Raw genomic sequence first — 18,137 nt, 5'->3', positions numbered from 1 at the left:
CACAGAATTCAAGTGGGGAATAAAAGAGGAAGTAAACATAATTTTTGATGGCCCTTCAACATCTATGTTGCAGCAGCCTCCTTAGGCAATAGCATATTAGTGCCTGTCTTCTTCCCACTTCTTTTGACAGATGAAACTTTATTTTTCAAATAGCATTTCTGATTGGTTATCCAGTTTCTTCAGCTGTATCTATGCTACAAAAATCAAAAGGCCCATGGAATAGTCTGAGGAGACAATTTGTAGTCCACCATAGCGGTTAGTATGCCCTTCCATTCTACAGACACAGCTTGGGTTTTACTGTCAGTCCTCAGGGATTTCTGTGTATGTAGCTGTCCTGAGGTTCATGTTGGTGATGTGCTGTGCTGCCATTGAACTAGGGAGCCCACTGCCATCTTAGAAGCTCTTCAGCTCCACTGTCTTGCTCCTCCTTGAGCAGAGGAATGAAACAACAGACACAACAGAGGATGAGGAGAGGGTGAAGAGAGGCGTGAAGAAGTATTTTTGCAAGAGAGATAACAGAAATTGTAGCAGGAATGCTGAAAAGTTCCTTTCTCACTGATGGTTTTTGCATTTTTCTAGCATACCAGTGCTGGTGCTGAGGGCTCTGGCCAGGCCCTGGCGTCTCCTGGTTCCTGCCTGGAGGAGTTCCGCAGCGCTCCCTTCATTGAATGCCATGGCCGGGGCACCTGCAATTATTATGCAAATGCTTACAGCTTCTGGCTTGCCACTATAGAGAGGAATGAAATGTTCAAGTAAGTTTGTGATTTATTTATTGGTATTTGAGACTCTGTCAAGCCTTGACTCTGAATAACAGAAGAATGGTTTAAGTGTAATGATATGGTTGAAGTATTTGCTGTGCCCCTGTGTGGTTAGTATGTATAGTTAATGATTTTAATAACAGAAAGGAAAAATAATCATAGCTTTGGGGGGAATTAATGAGTGCATCTTCTATTAGTGTTTATAGTTTGTCATTTGTGCTTGGTATTTTGCTCTTTGGCATAATCTAAAAGTGTTTTAATTTCCGCTATGTTTGATTGTATTCACTGAGTCGTAGCTAGGATAGGCTGATATCCTGATTGAAATTAAGTTAGAATATAACATTTCCCCCAGTGGATGTTAACACATAATAGAACCACTTGAAATTAGTGCAGGTGTTGAACACGGAGAGGGAGGAAACTAAGTAAGCTGAACAGATATTTACTGCTCTGCAATGATGGAGGAAGTATGTCTAGATAAAATACAGCTGAAGGTAGAGGTCTTAGGCATTTCTTCAGTCCTTCTAAGATTCTAATTTCAGGAATTTAGCGATAGTAGTATTTGTTCTGGTTTTCTGCACATAACTGTGTTTTCCAACAGAATCTCATTTCTTTCTTCCAAATTTTATTAGCATGTTAGTGTATAGACTAGTTCCCAGGTCTACAAAGCTTACCTGATTAGCAGACGTTCCTCTGGAGTGCAGGCAAACATCCTCTCCCACAGTATTCCAGGCTGCCACCCTGGGTACCCTTCATCTGTCCATGTCTTTTGCTCATAGGTGTGACTGCTCCTTTGCCTGTCTCAGTCAGATTGAAGCAGGATGTTGAGCCAGTTCTGACCGTCTATGAGATAATTGCCAAATAAATAGGTGGAAGGGTTGAGCACTGTGTCTGATATTAACTGGGGCTGTGATTGTCTTTATCAGTCAGCAAATCTACTAAAAGAGCCCACGTGCTAATTCAGGGGAGAGCACTTATTCCCTTGGAAGAAGGAAAGCAGGTCAGAAAAATTTAGAGGAGTCAACACCACAGTTATTTGTATTCATTGAGTCCTACACAGATCTGAGGTTTTCAGTTTCCTTGCTTAGTTTTTATTTTTATTTTTTTACTGCCTAAATTTCAGCATGTTTTCAAACTTGTGATTAAGTAGGTAGTGTTTTTCTGTTTAAAAAAGCCTTCAGCCTACTGAATTCTGAGGTAACTGCATGTGACCTTTGTTTGTAAGTCATCTTTTGACAGTTTGTGACCTACATTTGAAAGTGAATACGCATCGAAAAAAATCAGGGATAACTTCTTGATTCAGCTTAAAGAGGCATTTGACTGCTTGCAAAGTTTGCCTTGTCAGTTGAATCCTGACCATTTGTAGTAACAGTTGTAAATGAGTCTTTTCATTTCTTTATTTTTAATAGGAAACCGACTCCGTCAACTTTGAAAGCAGGGGATCTGCGCTCAAATGTTAGCCGTTGTCAAGTCTGTATGAGAAATACATAATGACTTTTGAATTTCAACTTATTTCACACAATATGGTGCTATTTGTTTAACAGCAATGAAGCCTAGACATATATCATTTGTACCTCATTGTTGTCCAGTATGAAAACAGTAAAGTGCCTTTTAGGAACTTGCATAACTAACACACACTGCTTTACTGGCCCTGTCCTTGCTGAAGAAGAAAAGAGACAACAAAGATAAGCTTCAAATGTTGACATGCCAAATGGCACTTTTGATCAAAAAATATATTTTTTTTATATAAATGCAATGCACTGATAGAATAAAAAGTCAGCATTCGTCCAGAAAAATGCAAAGGTGCTAGGAGGTATGCAGTTCTGCCTTATACTGTTGGACTCCCCTTTCTCATTCTTGTATTATATATTTAGATTCATTTTTCTTCCCCAGATGAGTTTGTTGTTATCATTATTTAGGTGTCTCAAAATCCCAGACTCTTGTGTATGTACTTATTGTTCCTTATTGTACAAAGCAATACTAATGTAAAAAAAAAAAAAAAAAAAAAAGAGTTTTGGGATTACAGACTGTGGTTAAGCAACAAGTAAGCAACAAGTAACCATCTTTTCAAAGCATAGATTGCCATCCTGCAAACTTTTGCTTCTGTTGTAGTCCTTAGTGCTATTGGTTTTAATGGGACTACACCTGGAAGAGACTTCCAAATCGGTCTCCCAATAGGCAAGTAAGTGTTTCTGCTATGTTGGTACTATGCAGCTTCTTCATGCAGTAGAACAAACTTTCCTGTGGAATAAAGAATGATCCAGCAATGGTCAAGAAAAAAAATATATAAATGTGTTAGTAATTTATATAGATATCAACCATTAGGCTTTCAGTTTATCATTACAGAAAGAAGCTTACAGAAGTTTTCTTCTTTGCAGTATCATAAATTCGGTGTTAAATACCAAAATATGATGTGAAATGTTCTTTTTATATAGGTAATTTCAATTCCAAATTTGCAGAGACTGAACCCAGCTATTTGTGTTTATTATAGTCAATCCTGCTTTGAGCTTATAGTCTTTATTCTGTATTTAATATTTTTTTCAGGGTTTTAAACACTACTCACACACTGAATGACTTGATTTTGAGAAGTATAAGGCCTTAATTTTGTTAATATTGTGCCAAAAAATTCTTTACAGTGGCCTCATTAATATTTCTATAGAATTTCTATGCAACAATACCAGTGTTTGAGCACATCTGCATCCAAAAGTGTTTTACAGACTATAATCATGCAAATACCAAAAGTTTTTTTTTACAAATGCCAAGGCCTTTGTATAATTTCTTAAATGTGTATTATTTCTTAAAAATTCAAGTTTTATATAGTAATAAAACTATTTGTGTAAAAAAAAAAAAAAAAAAAGGAAAGAAAAAGTTTCTACTAATTTGTTATTAGCATTCATTTACAGCAGTGAATTAATTTTGAATAAGCCACCAATAAATGCACAAGCTTGATGCAATCACAGGTTATTTTTGTTTTGCACATCTTGCAGATGTACAAAGCAGCTTCAATATGGGCAAGTAGGATACTGTACTGACACACCTCAATTGTTACTTGTGAGAAGTGGTACTGACAGGCAAAGCACGGGCCCTCTGTCTGTTACTGAATGTGCTTGGTGTTAACGTGTTACAGGAATGTTCAACCTTCATTATAAGCTCATGGGAAGCGATCAAGTTATACAATTTTTTTTCCTTTCAATTCTTTCCTTGAATTTTCCAAGAATAAATCAGAAGTAAATTATACAGGATCAAAATCCATGTGCGTGGTATAATTTTCCTTGTAGGCAGTGAAGGTGAGTCTTTTGCTGTGGTTGTCTGAAGAGGAAACGGGCTAACTTTTTTCCATGGCAAAAGCACGTGATTTATTAATGCTGTATATTGTTCTCCTGGATTTGTGAGCAGGCTGCTGCTGTTATTCTGAGCTCACTTTCACTGTGATTCCTTGGAAATGTTGGCTGGCCAAATGACTGAGTGCCCCAGAAGAGAAACTGGCCGTTGCCTTTAGTGCTGATTCTTACTCTCATGAAGATTCTGACAGATGATCGTTCCATTTATAAATGAGCAGTCCTCTCAAGAGCCCTTTACTAGCCTATAAGGTACAGGCAGTTTCTGTCTAATCAGCCTGGAGCAGAAATTTCCAAAGGCTGCATGTTTCTCAGAGGAAGAGGGGAACATAGGGTGATTCCTCTTGTCTAGGAAGAATCAAGTAGACATTCAGACCTCCTCTAACTCAGAGGATCCAAGCTGCCTCTCAGACTTTTTAATTGCACTCTACAGCTTATCTCCATGTCAGCTAGGGATTTGATTTGCTTGGTTCAAATCATCTCAGTTGGTTTTATGGAGTCCTGCATGTAAGTTTACATCAAGATAATAATGCCTTTTGCTCATAGAGGGACTGCTCACTGCAGGTAGCTGTTTACTAACCTGTTTTCTTGAAGAGGGGTATTTTGAAAGCAAGGTCCTTTGGGAGGGGAAAAAACAATAAAAAAACCAACCTATTTGAACTATAGCTTTATGTCTTCTCCAGTAATAAGAATTTATTCCAAAACCTACAGCTCATAAAATAATCATGCTAGTGTTATTTCTAAAGTCAGTGATTTCACTTGTTACTGAATGCAAGTCAGATCTCCTGAAGGTGTCATGCAAGCTGAGTTTGGTGCTGAGTGTGCAGAGCTCATGTACTAAAACAGTGCAGGTGTGAAACCCTTTCTTATTTTCAGAAGTAAGCATCCCACAGTCGGCCATTTGGGGCCAGCACTGTCCCTTCAGCTGTGGACATTGTGTGAAGAGGCAACTGCAAGCACATCCTCTCTAAAACCATCTTGCCTAAGCTTCATTTGAGGGACAAAGCTTTCCTAAAGCAGCGCGGCTTGTTTAGTAGGCCTGACTGTTTCTGAATGCAGTACTTGAAGAGTAACTTTCATGACCCAAATAAATACATTTCTAAAACAGCAGGTGGTGCCCTTGCTCTTTTTATGGTAAGATTGATACTAACCACTTCAAACTAACAAACGCTGTGTTCTCTAATCCACTAACAGGTACAGCGGGATGGCAGGGGTCTGTCTTCCTGAGTCTCTGTTTCTATGCAGGCATGTTTGAGTCAGCAGCAGTTTTCTTTTTCGAATAGGAACAGAGCAGTGACATAATATATTGTATTGTGTTTTGTTGCCTTTTTTTCCCCCTGTGAATCAGGTCTTCTGAAAACAGTATCCTTTTGTTAGTCTTCCCAAAATTGTATTGAAGCTATATCTTTTTTTTTGCCTGAAATCATAACCTCTGACTTTCTAAGGGTTTCTTTTCCACCTTTCATGTTTTGGGAGTAATCTACACTAAGTATACAGGACAAAATACAAACATCTGTAATGCATAAGGCACTTGGGTCCCAGAAGATCCAGTAAGTAGAAAATATGGCACGTGGCACAAAAAAAAAAACACACTCCTGATAATTTGAAATCACAGATGTCTTGGTACCTCCCTATAGAGAAGCTTGGTGCCCCATCCCTGGAGGCGCTCAATGCCAGGTTGGATGGGGCCCTGGGCAGCCTAAGCTGGTAGGAGGCAGCCCTGCCCACAGCACGGGGTTGGGGCTGGGTGGGCTGTGAGGTCCCTTCCAATCCAAACCATTCTGTGATGCTACAAACCTATGATTCTATGTTCTCTGTTATTTGGTCTACTAATGGGGATTGTCAGATCATGTCTGCACTGTGGCATTCAGGTGGAATTTAGCAGCATTTTTGTTGACGCTGCAATGAAGTTACCTCTGTCTTTGCTGTTCACATAGCAGCAATGGCATGCTGCCAGTGCATTTCTACTTATTCATACAGAAATAATCTTTCCTATGAAGTTCACATTCTGAATAAGATAACACAGTGAGGAAATGAGACCAGTGCGGATGCTTAAATGCATAGATCATCCTCAGGCTAATGCTGGGACCAGTGGAGGACTAGACTATAGTTAATCATTATTAAGAAAAGAAGTATCATGTGGCCGCATGGATGCATTCAGCTTCTCTGTTTCCAGATTGAAGTAGGAGTGCGGAGGAGAGGAAATTATTCCATTCATCTGTTATCGTATAGTTTATTTAATATGAACTCAATATTTCTTGTAAATTTGTAATATTGGGAGGATCAGTACAGTCTGATCCTATTCAGAGGTTATTACAGAATCATAGAATTGTAAAGATTGGAAGAGACCTCTTAGAACCATCAAGTCCAACACCCTACTGCTAACAGCTGAGCAACAAACACATGCTCCTTATGAAAGATGTACTAGCAATCAGAAAAATGTCAAATAAAAAGTATATGTCTTAAAATAATTATGGGTAACAGAAGAAATTCCCTCCAAAAAAAATGCAAGGAAAGATTTTGCGGTTTGGTTATTTATTCTGAGCCAACAATGTGCTTGCTGTGTTGCTTAAAGTATTAGTACCTATGGGATAATGAATCAGTAATAGTGCTCATGAGCCTGGTAATGCTTCCTATGGTAAAGGTACTTCACCCAGCTGGGATTTCCAATGCCACCTCATCTTCACCTCCCACCATAAAAGGATAATACTTTGTGCTGAATATTCTTTCTTACATGCAATGTTGATTTCTAAATATATATTCCTTCTCACTGTCTTCAATCCAAAGAGAACAGAGCATAACATTTTTGTAAACAAACGAAAGATTTACAAATGCCTCAATGTTTCAGTTTTGTATTTGCTAGAAAGCTGCCTTTTTTTTTTCCTCCTAGCTCTATGCAGTCAGCTGTATTTATTATAATTGGTGTGCAGAGGACAGAAGATTTGACAGAGTGAAAGTTATAGATGGAACACGATCATCTGATGCTCTGTCAACTTCTGTCTCGTCTAAGAAAACATGTTGTGTTTCATGCAGAATTGTGGCAGGCTTCATTTGTCATCTCAGCTGCATGAAGTATGATTTACACCATAGTAAATAAGCATGTACAATGGCCCGGGCAAGGGAGAAAGCCCTTGTAGAGCAGTTTAAAGAGTGCTGATCAAACCTCTTTATTATTCCTAGTGCACTGCTTTTCTACTGGTATAATTCACTGTATTCTTACTCTAGAAAATCCCTCCCAGGCTTTCACCATGGTGGTTATTTTTCACTGCCAGATCTTGGGGAGAGTTCAAAGTGGAGAGTGCTGGCACATATCCAGTGCCAAAGCTTTTCTGATCTTTGTGAGCATCGTGGTGGGCAGTGAAAGATGCTGCCCTCTTCTTATTTCCTCTAAATAATTATAGCAGCATGTTTTCCAGACTAATTTTGGAAATGAACCTATTTGCAAGACGTAATCAAAGTGGCAATCAGATCACGGGGACTTGAAACGCAACCACATGAATCACATGTCAAGAATTGTTTCTGTGTACCCCCTCTAAAAATGTTCCTGGGAATTCCCACACTATCTGTGATGCCTGGGCACTGGCTCCCAGGCAAGTCACAATGAGTAAGGCTTCATATTTGTGTAGAGATCTACTGCCTATTACCACAGAATGAAAAATGTTCTGCAACGTCTGCATAACTTTGGCACTGAGAACACGGACAGGTAAGAAGGTGTGTACCTGCTGGCAGTGAATAACAGTTCTTGGTAGCACAACAGGCATGGCTGGGAATGAAAGGTTGGCTTCCTCTCATTTCCAAACAGATGAGCTTTTTCCCCATCCCTGGAGGTGCACCAGGCCAGGTTGGATGGGGTCCTGGGCAGCTGAGCTGGTGGGGGGCAGCCTGCCTACAGGTGGGCTTTGGTGTCCCTTCCAACCCAAACTGTTCTGTGATTCTGTGATTTTTCACACATTTTCTAGCCACTCTTGATCAGCACTTAGGGGCTGTCAGCTGTCACTGATCACAAGTGCTTGTAACACTGTCCCAGCCTTTCAGCGTTGTCCCTGCACTAAGAAAAGCAGTTAGCCTAAGGCAATGAGTGATGCACCCTGTCTTATTCTCAGCCTCCCTTTGCCAATAATAAACACATAAAAAGGAAGAGGACTGCTGGCATTCCAATAAAAAGAAGCTGCAGCTCTCCTCCTCTGCTCTGAGATAAACATTTCTTCAGGGAAAGATGGTGAACTCTCTCATTTGAGAGGGAAGAAAGCTGCAATGGCAGTGTGAGAAAATGCTCTGTCTGGATGATGTATTTATATTATAACTACAGTTGCTTGGCATAAGAAAGACAGTATCTGTAACACTATAATCACCTATAGTTGTAGGGTAAAGATGGGGATTTCTTAGCAGGATCAACTAGGCTGAGTAGATTATAAACAAAACCATATGCATCTGGAATAAAAGTCATGTGCTGGTGCCAATGATGACCATGATGGCTAGTGGTGCAAACCGGACGTACAGCGTTTCCTACAGGATGATACCATGATCTGAGGACAAGAGATACAAAGAGAATCATTGAAGTTCTGCCGAGATGATGTGCCCTGGAGCCCTACAGCCACTCACCTTTTCAGAAAACTGAAAAATGGTCAAAGCCTGGGATTCTGGAATGGTATTTGTGTTGGCATCTGGGAGCTGCGGCCAAGTGCTTGATTTGCTGATAGGAAAAATCAGAGTTCTTCTAAGTAACTTTAGTACCAACACTGTTTTTTCCTGGTCTATTGTGGTCAGAGAAATCTAGCCAACACACGTAAATTAGTAACTGCTAATAAGCAGATTTCTTTTCAGGAACACACAGTTCAGTGGACATTTTTAACGTCTTTTCTTCCTAGCAAATTGCAGAGGATCACAGAGAGAGGGGGAGAGGTTTTGTAGTTGTTTGTTTGCTTTTGCGAGGCACAGAACATGACCCCTCAGGAATGTGTAGGAGAGGAAATGAAAAGCAGACGTGGGAAGCTGAAAAAGCAGCACTTCTCCTCTATCATTAAGTGTATAATAAGGTAGATTACATCAGTTGTTGGCCTAGTCTCCCTGGTGAACAGGTGTCATAGCTACAGTACTGTCTAATCAAATATTAACTCCTCATGTGGCAGCAAGTGCTAAGCGAAGGCACGTGTAAGATCATCTGCCTCCGTTTCCATGCAGCCCACTCTTCCGTGGGATACTGGGCTTCCATAAAGGACATTCTTGTCATGTTTATGGAGTGAATTGAATTTAGTGTGGTTGTATAGACTTGTGACAACCAATTTTTTTCCACTTCCTGTAGAAAAGTGCATTGGCTACAAACATATGAACAGCCACAAATGCAGACAGATCGTTCTAAAGGAAACCCATAGGACTTTGGAAGCAAATACCTCAGTCATTATTTAGGATAGACTGACACAAGCTTTTTGATGCATTGTTTACAACAGCAAGTAAGTACCATTGCTCTCATTTTATAAGCAGGGAAAAGAAAGAAAGGAAGGAAGGAAGGAAGGAAGGAAGGAAGGAAGGAAGGAAGGAAGGAAGGAAGGAAGGAAGGAAGGAAGGAAGGAAGGAAGGAAGGAAGGAAGGAAGGAAGGAAGGAAGGAAGGAAGGAAGGAAGGAAGGAAGGAAGGAAGGAAGGAAGGAAGGAAGGAAAAAGGAAGGAAGGAAGGAAGAAAGGAAGGAAGGAAGGAAGGAAGGAAGGAAGGAAGGAAGGAAGGAAGGAAGGAAGGAAGGAAGGAAGAAAGGAAAGAAAGGAAAGAAAGAATAACTTGTAGTAAGGAAGGAAAAAAGTCAGTTTTGTAACTCCTGAGCCAGGTCTGCTCCTTCTGGATCATGCCCTACTCCAAACTGTCTAGCACTGCTGAGTAGTGGAGAAAAAAAAAAAAAAAGAGTATCTGCACATTCCTTTGCACATGTTAGTCTTCTTTACACAACTTACATAGAATACAAAGAGCTGCAGCAGTTGCACCTGGATCAGTTGTAAAGGTATTGTATATAGGATGTCAAATAACTCAAGTCCTTTTGTGTCTCCATCACTTTCTTTGAGAAGAAAATCGCTGAAGTATGTATTCAAAGTAAAGCCTCCAAAGCAAACCAATGATAAGTGAAATGAAGCAAGAAATACATATATATATATATATATATATATATACACATATATATAGAACAAAGAAAGACAGCATACTATTCTCTTTTTCTTCGGGCTCCAAGAAGAGTCAGTACTGAAGAATAAGCAATAGCTGGGAGAGGATGGTGAACATCCTGAGGTAAGGACTGCTACCAGTGCCCTTCTTGATCCACACTAGCACTTCTTGTTCTGCAATAAGAAACGTGAAACTCCTACACAAAGTTTGAAGGAAGGGACTAAGAAATATTCCTTTTTAATAGAGAAGGGAATTCACACATTGGGTATACACTGACCATAAATAAATTATTCAGGAGGCTCCATTCAGACTATCAATGGAGCGAGACTGGAGTTGTTTGTTTGGGTTTTGTTTGTTTGTTTCACTAAAAATGTAGGTGCAGGAGTATGTTAAGATTTGGTAAAGTTACCCAGTCCTTTGATGGGAGTGCCTGGGCTGGCAAGACTGAAGAACTGAGGCATGTTCCAAGCTGTGTAATCACTTCCTGAAAAGAAAAGCACATCTGTTGTCCATATCTGTAGTTTCCTATGATCAGATTTTTTTTTCTGTTGTTGTTCTAGTGGGATTCTTATTATGGGTAACATACACATGTGTTATCAACAATTATTTTACATCTAAGAACTATTATCCCCTCCTCTGTACTACTCATCCAAAACATTAAAAATTCAGCTGACAGAACAAAAAACCTGATGCATAAGAGTTGAGAAGTCCTGTTCTATGGTTTTTAATTCCCCCAAAGGAAGGTGGGAGCTGTGCCAAGGAGCTGGAGAGATCTAGGTGTGAATTTTAGCTCTGACTCAGCTTCACCTTGAAGGCAGGTCTGAAGGCAGACCCAGGTGCAGGCTGTTGCCTCTCCCTCTCACTTCTTTCTGGAAAGATGCCCAGAGATGCCAGGAAGGGCTTTGGCAGGACTGTGAGTGGGGTCCTCACAGTGTGGTTGCATGGCAGGGTGAATTTGCTCTGGGAGCAGGGCCTGGCCAAGGTGTGCGGCCTACAGATGCAACAGCCGCCTGCCCAGCAGTGCAGATACAGCCGGCCTCATCCCACCCTTCTTCAAGTTGGTGGGAGCACAGCTGACAAGGCATGAGCGCCCTGAAAAATCCCTGCTGAGATGTTTTAAAAGGTATATCCACAGGAAGCTCTGCTAGGGCACTTGGTGGTGGTAAAGCCATGAGAACAACTGAGTCTTTTTCCTTCATCTTCTACTGCATCAGCTGCAGCATCCTGTGGGTGCTGTATGGGGTCAGAGCCAGGGAAGGAGGAGAGGCTCCTTGAACTCAGACTTCTGAAAACAAGACCGGTAAGAACTTGTCATTGGTTTTTATTAACACAAAATATTGAAGCGAGCTCTTGCCATTCTAAGTATTGTGGGGAAAACAAAGCATTCATCTGCCTCTTCTGGCAATTTTCATAGCTCCTGAGACTAATCTTGCAGCTGACAGCCTTCTTGTGTTCAGTATTGGAGGCACAGGCTTCAGCCTCACACTGCAAAGAGCATCCTACATATTTTAATCTCTTCCTAGAATCACTCCCCTTCTGAAAGCTGAACAGCGCTGCACTGAAAAGCACTGAGGACAGCACTGTGTCTCCAGGATTAGTATTCTCCAGTGGACGTGCTGACAGAAATGTAGTCCCCTTAGCACAAGAGCAGGCTCTGCTGCCATCTCTGTGAACCCGTGGTCCTTCCTTGCATTTCAAACTCAGCATCTGCTGTGAGTTGATCTAGATTTTAACGTTCTAAACCAGGATTGTTGTTGTTGGGTTCTGAGGGGCTGCTTACAAAGAAAGAAAACACAGAATAGGGCCGTTCTCTTGTTTTCATGGGGGAAAGTGGGGACTCATTACCAGCAGAAATTCTGCAGCAGTGAACTTGCCCTGGTGGGACAGGTTTAAGCACTTAATCCTTTTGCTGCTCCTGTTATGACAATTCCTAGAATATGGCAGCACTAACAGGATGTTTTTTTGTAGAGATTAAGAAGGATTATTCATTTTAGTGACTCATCTCCAGCCAGTCCATTGTTGAAACTGTGGCTGGTTGTACAAACAGTGTGTTGTCCTGATGAAAGGAAAGCAAGCAGGAGAGACCTGCTGCTTTCCTGCCACCATCTAGTCTGAGCTTTGCTCTCTGTTATCTATGTAGCAGTTAAAAATTTCAGCAAACTCTCTTTGGTGTGTCCCATGTGTTGCTCTAAGCATCTATCTCTTGCTGTCCTTCATGGGCTGCTCAGAGACAAAACCGCAATGCCAGGCGATGTCTGCTCCTCAGTTTTGTTTCAGTGCTTTAGAGTCAGCATGCCAACACTATGGGCACACCTCTGCTGGTACTACTGGGAATTCATGCAATCAGTGGGAGGGCCCAAGGATATTTTCTGCAACAGAAGAAATCCTCTCTTGACAAAATGACAGGAGCAGAAGATACTTTGGTTTCCAATGGCTAGATGGGAATTATAGTGCTGAGCGAGGCTTTCTGTTCCAGTGTTCTTCTGCTACATATGCAGAAAGTTTGCCCCCCTCCTAAGGACAAAGGATAAACATCTGACTGAATTCATTTTCTGTCCTCTGAGTCTGCTTGGGTTAGGTTTAAATAGTGAGGGCAAACAACAAAAGCCTTTGCTTTAAAAGCAAACAGCCCAGCTTGCAGTGCCTCTGTTAGTGCTTCCTGGCACAAGTGAACAGCTTCCTATTTTTTCCTTATCTCCAAGCTTTTCTCTGTGAAAAGATTGCCACTTAAAGGTTTCCTGGTTGGCAAAGTCACCGCCTTTCTAAGAACTGCTTCAAGACTTACAGTTATGCAAATCTTCTTCTGGCTTGTTGCATACTGCTTCATGGCCATTAACTGCAAGAAGGATTTTTTTTTTTTTTAAGTATAACAAATACATCTGAGATAACATTTTAGGAGATGTTCTCTAAGTAGAAAATTGCACCCAGCAACCAAAGTAATTTTCTCACAGTGTTCATTTCACCATCATGAAAAAATAAAAAAAACCCCACCTCTTGGATGAATAATTTTTCTGTTAAGCATGAAGTATGAGTTCTCTTGACATCATTGACATGGTACAAGCTGCCATCTGTGTGTCCTGAAAAAGCACCTGGCTTGTTTCCTTACCTGCTGCTCTGTCCTTTCTTGATGACCACATCGAGGCATATTGTACACACAAAAACATCACCAAATGCCAAATTTTTGACCTTACATAATGACATTTTGCAATACAATTGATCAGCCTTGTTTCACAGGTGGAGAGAAGGCAAAGATTTTGACATTTAAAGGGAGTTTAGAAAGAAGATGGAGACTGACTTCTTACACACTGAGCTGATAGTGTTAGGACAAGGGGGGAATGGCTTCAAACTATAAAAGAGGGGAAATTTAGGTCAGATGTTAGATGGAAATTCTTTACTCAGAGGGCAGTGAGGCGCTGGCACAGCTGCTCAGAAAAGCTGTGGTTCCCCATCCCTGGAGGTACTCAAGGCCAGGTTGGATGAGCTGGGGGGGGGCAGCCCTGCCCATGGGGTAGGGCTTGCTGGGCTTTAAGTTCCCTTCCAGTCCAAATCATTCTGTGATTCTATGAAGATGCCACAGACTAGGAGAAGGGTTAGAACCGAGCTCCCTCACACATGCAGTGCCACAAACTGAGGCCATGTCCATAACACCCACTGTTGTCCTTGTGCCCACAATTACTGCCAGAGTTTTACAGTTGTGAAAAAATATTTCTTCCAAAACGCTGAGGCATGTTAAGAGACCATAGGATAATTCTACACTTTTATCATGATTCAGTGCTGGTAAAGTGCTTGATCTTACATGTTATTGGATACATTTCTATGCATAGGTCACTAAGATTACATTAGGAATGCAGTGAAACTTGTCATTCAAATTAACTGCTAGTGGTAATTAATTCACAATAGACTGCATGCATTTCTGTGTCTCACATTGGTGTATGGCCATAAGAAGGGTGATTTTCTAATGAGTCAAACACCAGAACCTTCTTAGATGGAATTATCATCCTCAGATACTTTCAGATGAACGTGAAGGCCTTGGATACTGCAGCAGAATTGCCAAGTCACGGCCTGAGCCAATGATTGAACACCAGGTGAGAAGACACGGCTAAACCAGAGGGCTTAGGTGCAAGCAATGCACAAGTGACCAGAAGGAGTGGAGGCAGGGTCCCCCCTTCTTCACCCTCATTTTAGGGTTAGCAGCTAAGGGAGCAGCATTTCTCTGAATAGAGGTTGTATTCCTCTTGAGCTGTCACTGGCTGTTGGAAGGGGTGAGATAGTCTTTCTTCTTTGTTGTCTTCTACTGTTCCACAGTGCTTGTATCCCAGGGGAAAATGCTATTATTGCCTTCTTTTGCCTCATGGGTACCAAAAAAAAAAAAAAAAAAAAAAAAAAGAGGGTGAGTTGCTAGTTATCAGCTGTCCTGTTTTCTTTTGTGGCAGTTTCCTGAGGTTCCTGCTGCACTGTTTGCTCTCTTGGGGTTAAAAAGGCCACAAGCTGTTTGTGCACTCAGTGAAATTCCAAGGGGTGTGCATTATAATCAAGTGGCAAGAAGACATTTCAATTGGGGCAGTTTCCAGAAAGCTCACAGGTCAGTTTAAGTCTTTATCATGAATTTGTGAGTTTTTTCCTAACGTAAATTGAAGCAAGGTTCACGAACTGTAATGGGAAAAAAACAAAAGCAAAAACAAAAACAAAACAGTATTATTTAGCAATGTTAGAACAAGCAGACTTTTTCTAGAAAGGGATGCATTTTGCAGCAAATTGTTCACAGACTATGGCTGATGGCTTAATTTCCATTTCTTTCAGTGAACAATAGGATACATGGCCAGCTGGGATTTACTAGACACTTCCAAAACATCGTTATTTCCAGTTTGAAATGCTATCCACTGTGAAGTCAAATCCCTGCAGTGAGACTGCTGAGACTTTACACTCTGCCAGAGTAAAGGCGCTGCCCTGATCGCATGTAGTCCAACTGGAGCCATGTCTGGGAGAGGAAACCGAGCAGAGACAGGGCGGGCTGGAAACTCTGTCCCTGGTCATTGTGTTCACGGCTGCTATAAAAAGACTTGAGTCAATCATGAATTTGGTCAGAACATTCTAATACAGATAGAAGGAGAAGGTCACTTTGAAAATAGCTCCTATTTATTTGTCTGTCGTTGCTCATAAGAAATTATGTACATGCATCAGATGCTAGATTGGCTGTGCCCTTTGTTCATAACACAGGCAATTAAAACAAAAAGAAGAATGCCCAAGTGGTATAGTTTTAATAATCTTGAAGATTAGCTACTAATCCCAAACCAGAATGAATTTTCCATCAGAGTGACTTGTAGATCTCTGTCACTATATATCTTGCCTAGTGAAGTCTGTTACCCCAAGGAATGTTCATGGACTACAGAAAAAAGCCAGGATCAGTGATGGAAATAATAAAGATAAAACATTGTCTGGAAGGTGCTGTGTTGGTGACTTGTAGGTGCACACTAAACTCAGCTCTACTTCTATTCTTATCCACAAGGTGAATAGCTTTGAGAAGTTAAACATCCATCCACCATCAATTCTATTTACTTTACTTTCTGTTAAAATCATAGAATACTTACAGTTGAAAGGGACCTTTAAAGGCCATCTAGTCCAACTCCCCTGCAATGATCAGGAATGTCCATGAGTAGACCAAGTTGCCCAGGGCCTGATCCAGCCTGGCCTTCATGAGCATCAACCACATGTCTGGGCAACCTGTTCTGGTGCCTCACCGCCCTCACTGTAAAAGTATTTTTCCTTATATCCAACCTTGGTTTACACTCTCTAAGTTTGAAACCATTTCCCCTTGTTCTGTCTCCACAGACCCTGCAAAAGAGCCTGTCCTTTTTTTTTTTTTTTTTTTTTTTTTTTCCTGTAAGCTTCCCTTTACACATGTAAAAGCCACTATCTGGTTACTTTGGAGCCTTCTCTTCTCTAGGCTGAATGGCCCCAACTCTCTCAGCTCTCCTCATAGGATGGGTGATCCATCCCCTGGATCATTTTTGTGGTCCTCCTCTGGATGCTCTCTGACAAGAAGCAGTGTTCCAAGTGAGGTCTCACCAATGCAAAGTAGAAGGGCAGGATCATCTCCCTCAATCTGCAGGCCACACGGTTGGCTTTCTGGGCTTGAGGCTTGTGTCCCAGCTTCCCACCCACCAGTACTGCCGGGTCCTTTTTGGCAGGGCTGTACTCAATACTTTCTTCCCTCAGCTTGTATAGGCAATGGGGGTTGCCTTGATCCAGGTGCAAGACTTTGCACTTGGATTTGTTGAACCTTCTGATGTTCTTGTGGGCCCACTGCTCAAGTCTGTCTGTGTCCCTCTGGATGTCATCCTGTCCTTCAGGCATTTTGACTGTACTTTGCAGCTCAGCATCATCTACAAACTTAATGAGGGTGCACTCCACCCCACTGTCAATGTCACTGATGAAGATGTTAAATAGCATCAGTCCTACTACTGACCCCTTGGGACACCACTTGTCACTGATCTCCATCCATACCTAGTGCCATTGACCATCACTCTCTGTGTTTGATCCTGCAGCCAGTTCTTCATCTATTGAATAGTCTAGCCATCACATCCATATATTTCCAATTTGGAGAGAAGGATATTGTGGAGGACTGTGTTGTAGACCTTACTGAAGTCCAGACAGATGACATCAGTGGCTCTTCCCTTGTCCATGCATCTCATCAGGACCCATAGACTTGTGGATGTTCAGGTTCCTCAGGTGGTCATGAACCTGATCTTCGCTTACAGGGGGAAGGACATTGCTTCCCCAGTCCCCTCCTTCCAAACCAAACGCATGAGGGCTGTGTGACAAGCAGTTATCATTGACAGGCTCCCCTTGTCAGGTGGCCTGTAGAAGGCACAGTCACAAGGTTCTCTGATGCCTTGGTTTCTAACAGTCATCCATAGGTTTTCTACTTGCTCATGAGTGTTCCGTACAAAGTTAATAATACCAAGTCTTACTGCCACACTGCTCCAAATTACAGCTATCACAAATATTTCTAAATGATTGTTAGGCATGCTGAGCGAAAAGATTTGGGCTTTTGCTTGAGTACCTGAAATTGGGTCAAAATTATTCTATTTCTGGGACCCTGTAGAGAAACAAGTGTTTGAGGGGAGTCATTTCCTTAAAAAAATGAAAAAAAATCCCTTGCTCACAGCACACCTTTGCTGAGTTTGTTGTATGAACAATGCCAGTGTAGCTTGAAACATGAAAAAGAAAATCCTAATTTGCTGCTGGTGACTCATAGGTACCTGAGGCCACAGCCAATACAAAACAGAGGTGCTGGTGAAGATCAAATCCAAAATTGTAAACCAGAAGTCTTTTTTTTAGAAATTAATTATCACAGAATCATTGAAAGATTTGAGTTGGAATTCTAGTCCAACTCTCCTGCAACAAACAGGGACACCTACAGCTAGACCAGGGTGCTCAGAACCCTGTTCAGTCTGACCTGGAATGTCTCCAAATGTACATGCTTTGTGATTCCACAATTTTGATGAACAATACTAGGCAGTAGAGCATGAAGAATATTCCTCCTGTTGAGATGTTATTTCCATCCAGTTTTGTGCTTGTAATAGATCCTTGCTGAGCACAGTAAGCCAGATCTGTGCATCTTGACCACTGGCATAAATTACTGTACATTTTGTTGACTCAGAATTGCATGATGCTTAATAGATATAGCAGAGACCATTGCTCTTCTTTGTTGATTTTTAATTATGAATGGCAACTTGATCAACACAGTGTGGATGACTGTATTTCAATGCTCTCTCTCAAAAGAGCCCAGCAAAGAGTTGTGTTTTTTTTTCTCAGTCACCACAGTTCACCATCAGTATTTTTTGCAAACTTGAGCATGACTTAAATAGTACATTTTGTTTCTAATGGTGTTCTTT

General features: G+C 41.2%; 1 protein-coding gene and 1 long non-coding RNA gene across 2 annotated transcripts in view; both read left to right on the top strand.

The window, feature by feature from the left end:
• The window catches only part of COL4A1 (collagen type IV alpha 1 chain), a 111,996-nt gene extending 108,006 nt beyond the window's left edge, over nucleotides 1-3,990 (top strand). The window contains exons 51-52 of the mRNA XM_031613763.2: nucleotides 580-752; nucleotides 2,165-3,990. Coding sequence (XP_031469623.2) covers nucleotides 580-752; nucleotides 2,165-2,246 — 255 coding nt within the window. The 3' untranslated portion in view covers nucleotides 2,247-3,990. The remainder of the gene's footprint in view (nucleotides 1-579; nucleotides 753-2,164) is intronic.
• Nucleotides 3,991-10,230: 6,240 nt separating this feature from the next.
• On the top strand, nucleotides 10,231-16,078 carry LOC149920082 (uncharacterized). The gene is made up of 4 exons (XR_016460937.1): nucleotides 10,231-11,539; nucleotides 14,244-14,324; nucleotides 14,673-14,821; nucleotides 15,040-16,078. It is a non-coding gene; the product is annotated as an uncharacterized LOC149920082 (long non-coding RNA).
• The last annotated feature ends 2,059 nt before the right edge of the window (nucleotides 16,079-18,137 follow it).

Source organism: Phasianus colchicus, chromosome 1 (assembly GCF_987193195.1).
Source record: "Phasianus colchicus chromosome 1, bPhaCol1.hap1.1, whole genome shotgun sequence".
NCBI lineage: Eukaryota > Metazoa > Chordata > Aves > Galliformes > Phasianidae > Phasianus > Phasianus colchicus.
The sequence above is the reverse complement of the archived record's forward strand: the minus strand, read 5'-3'. Positions and strand labels throughout refer to the sequence as shown.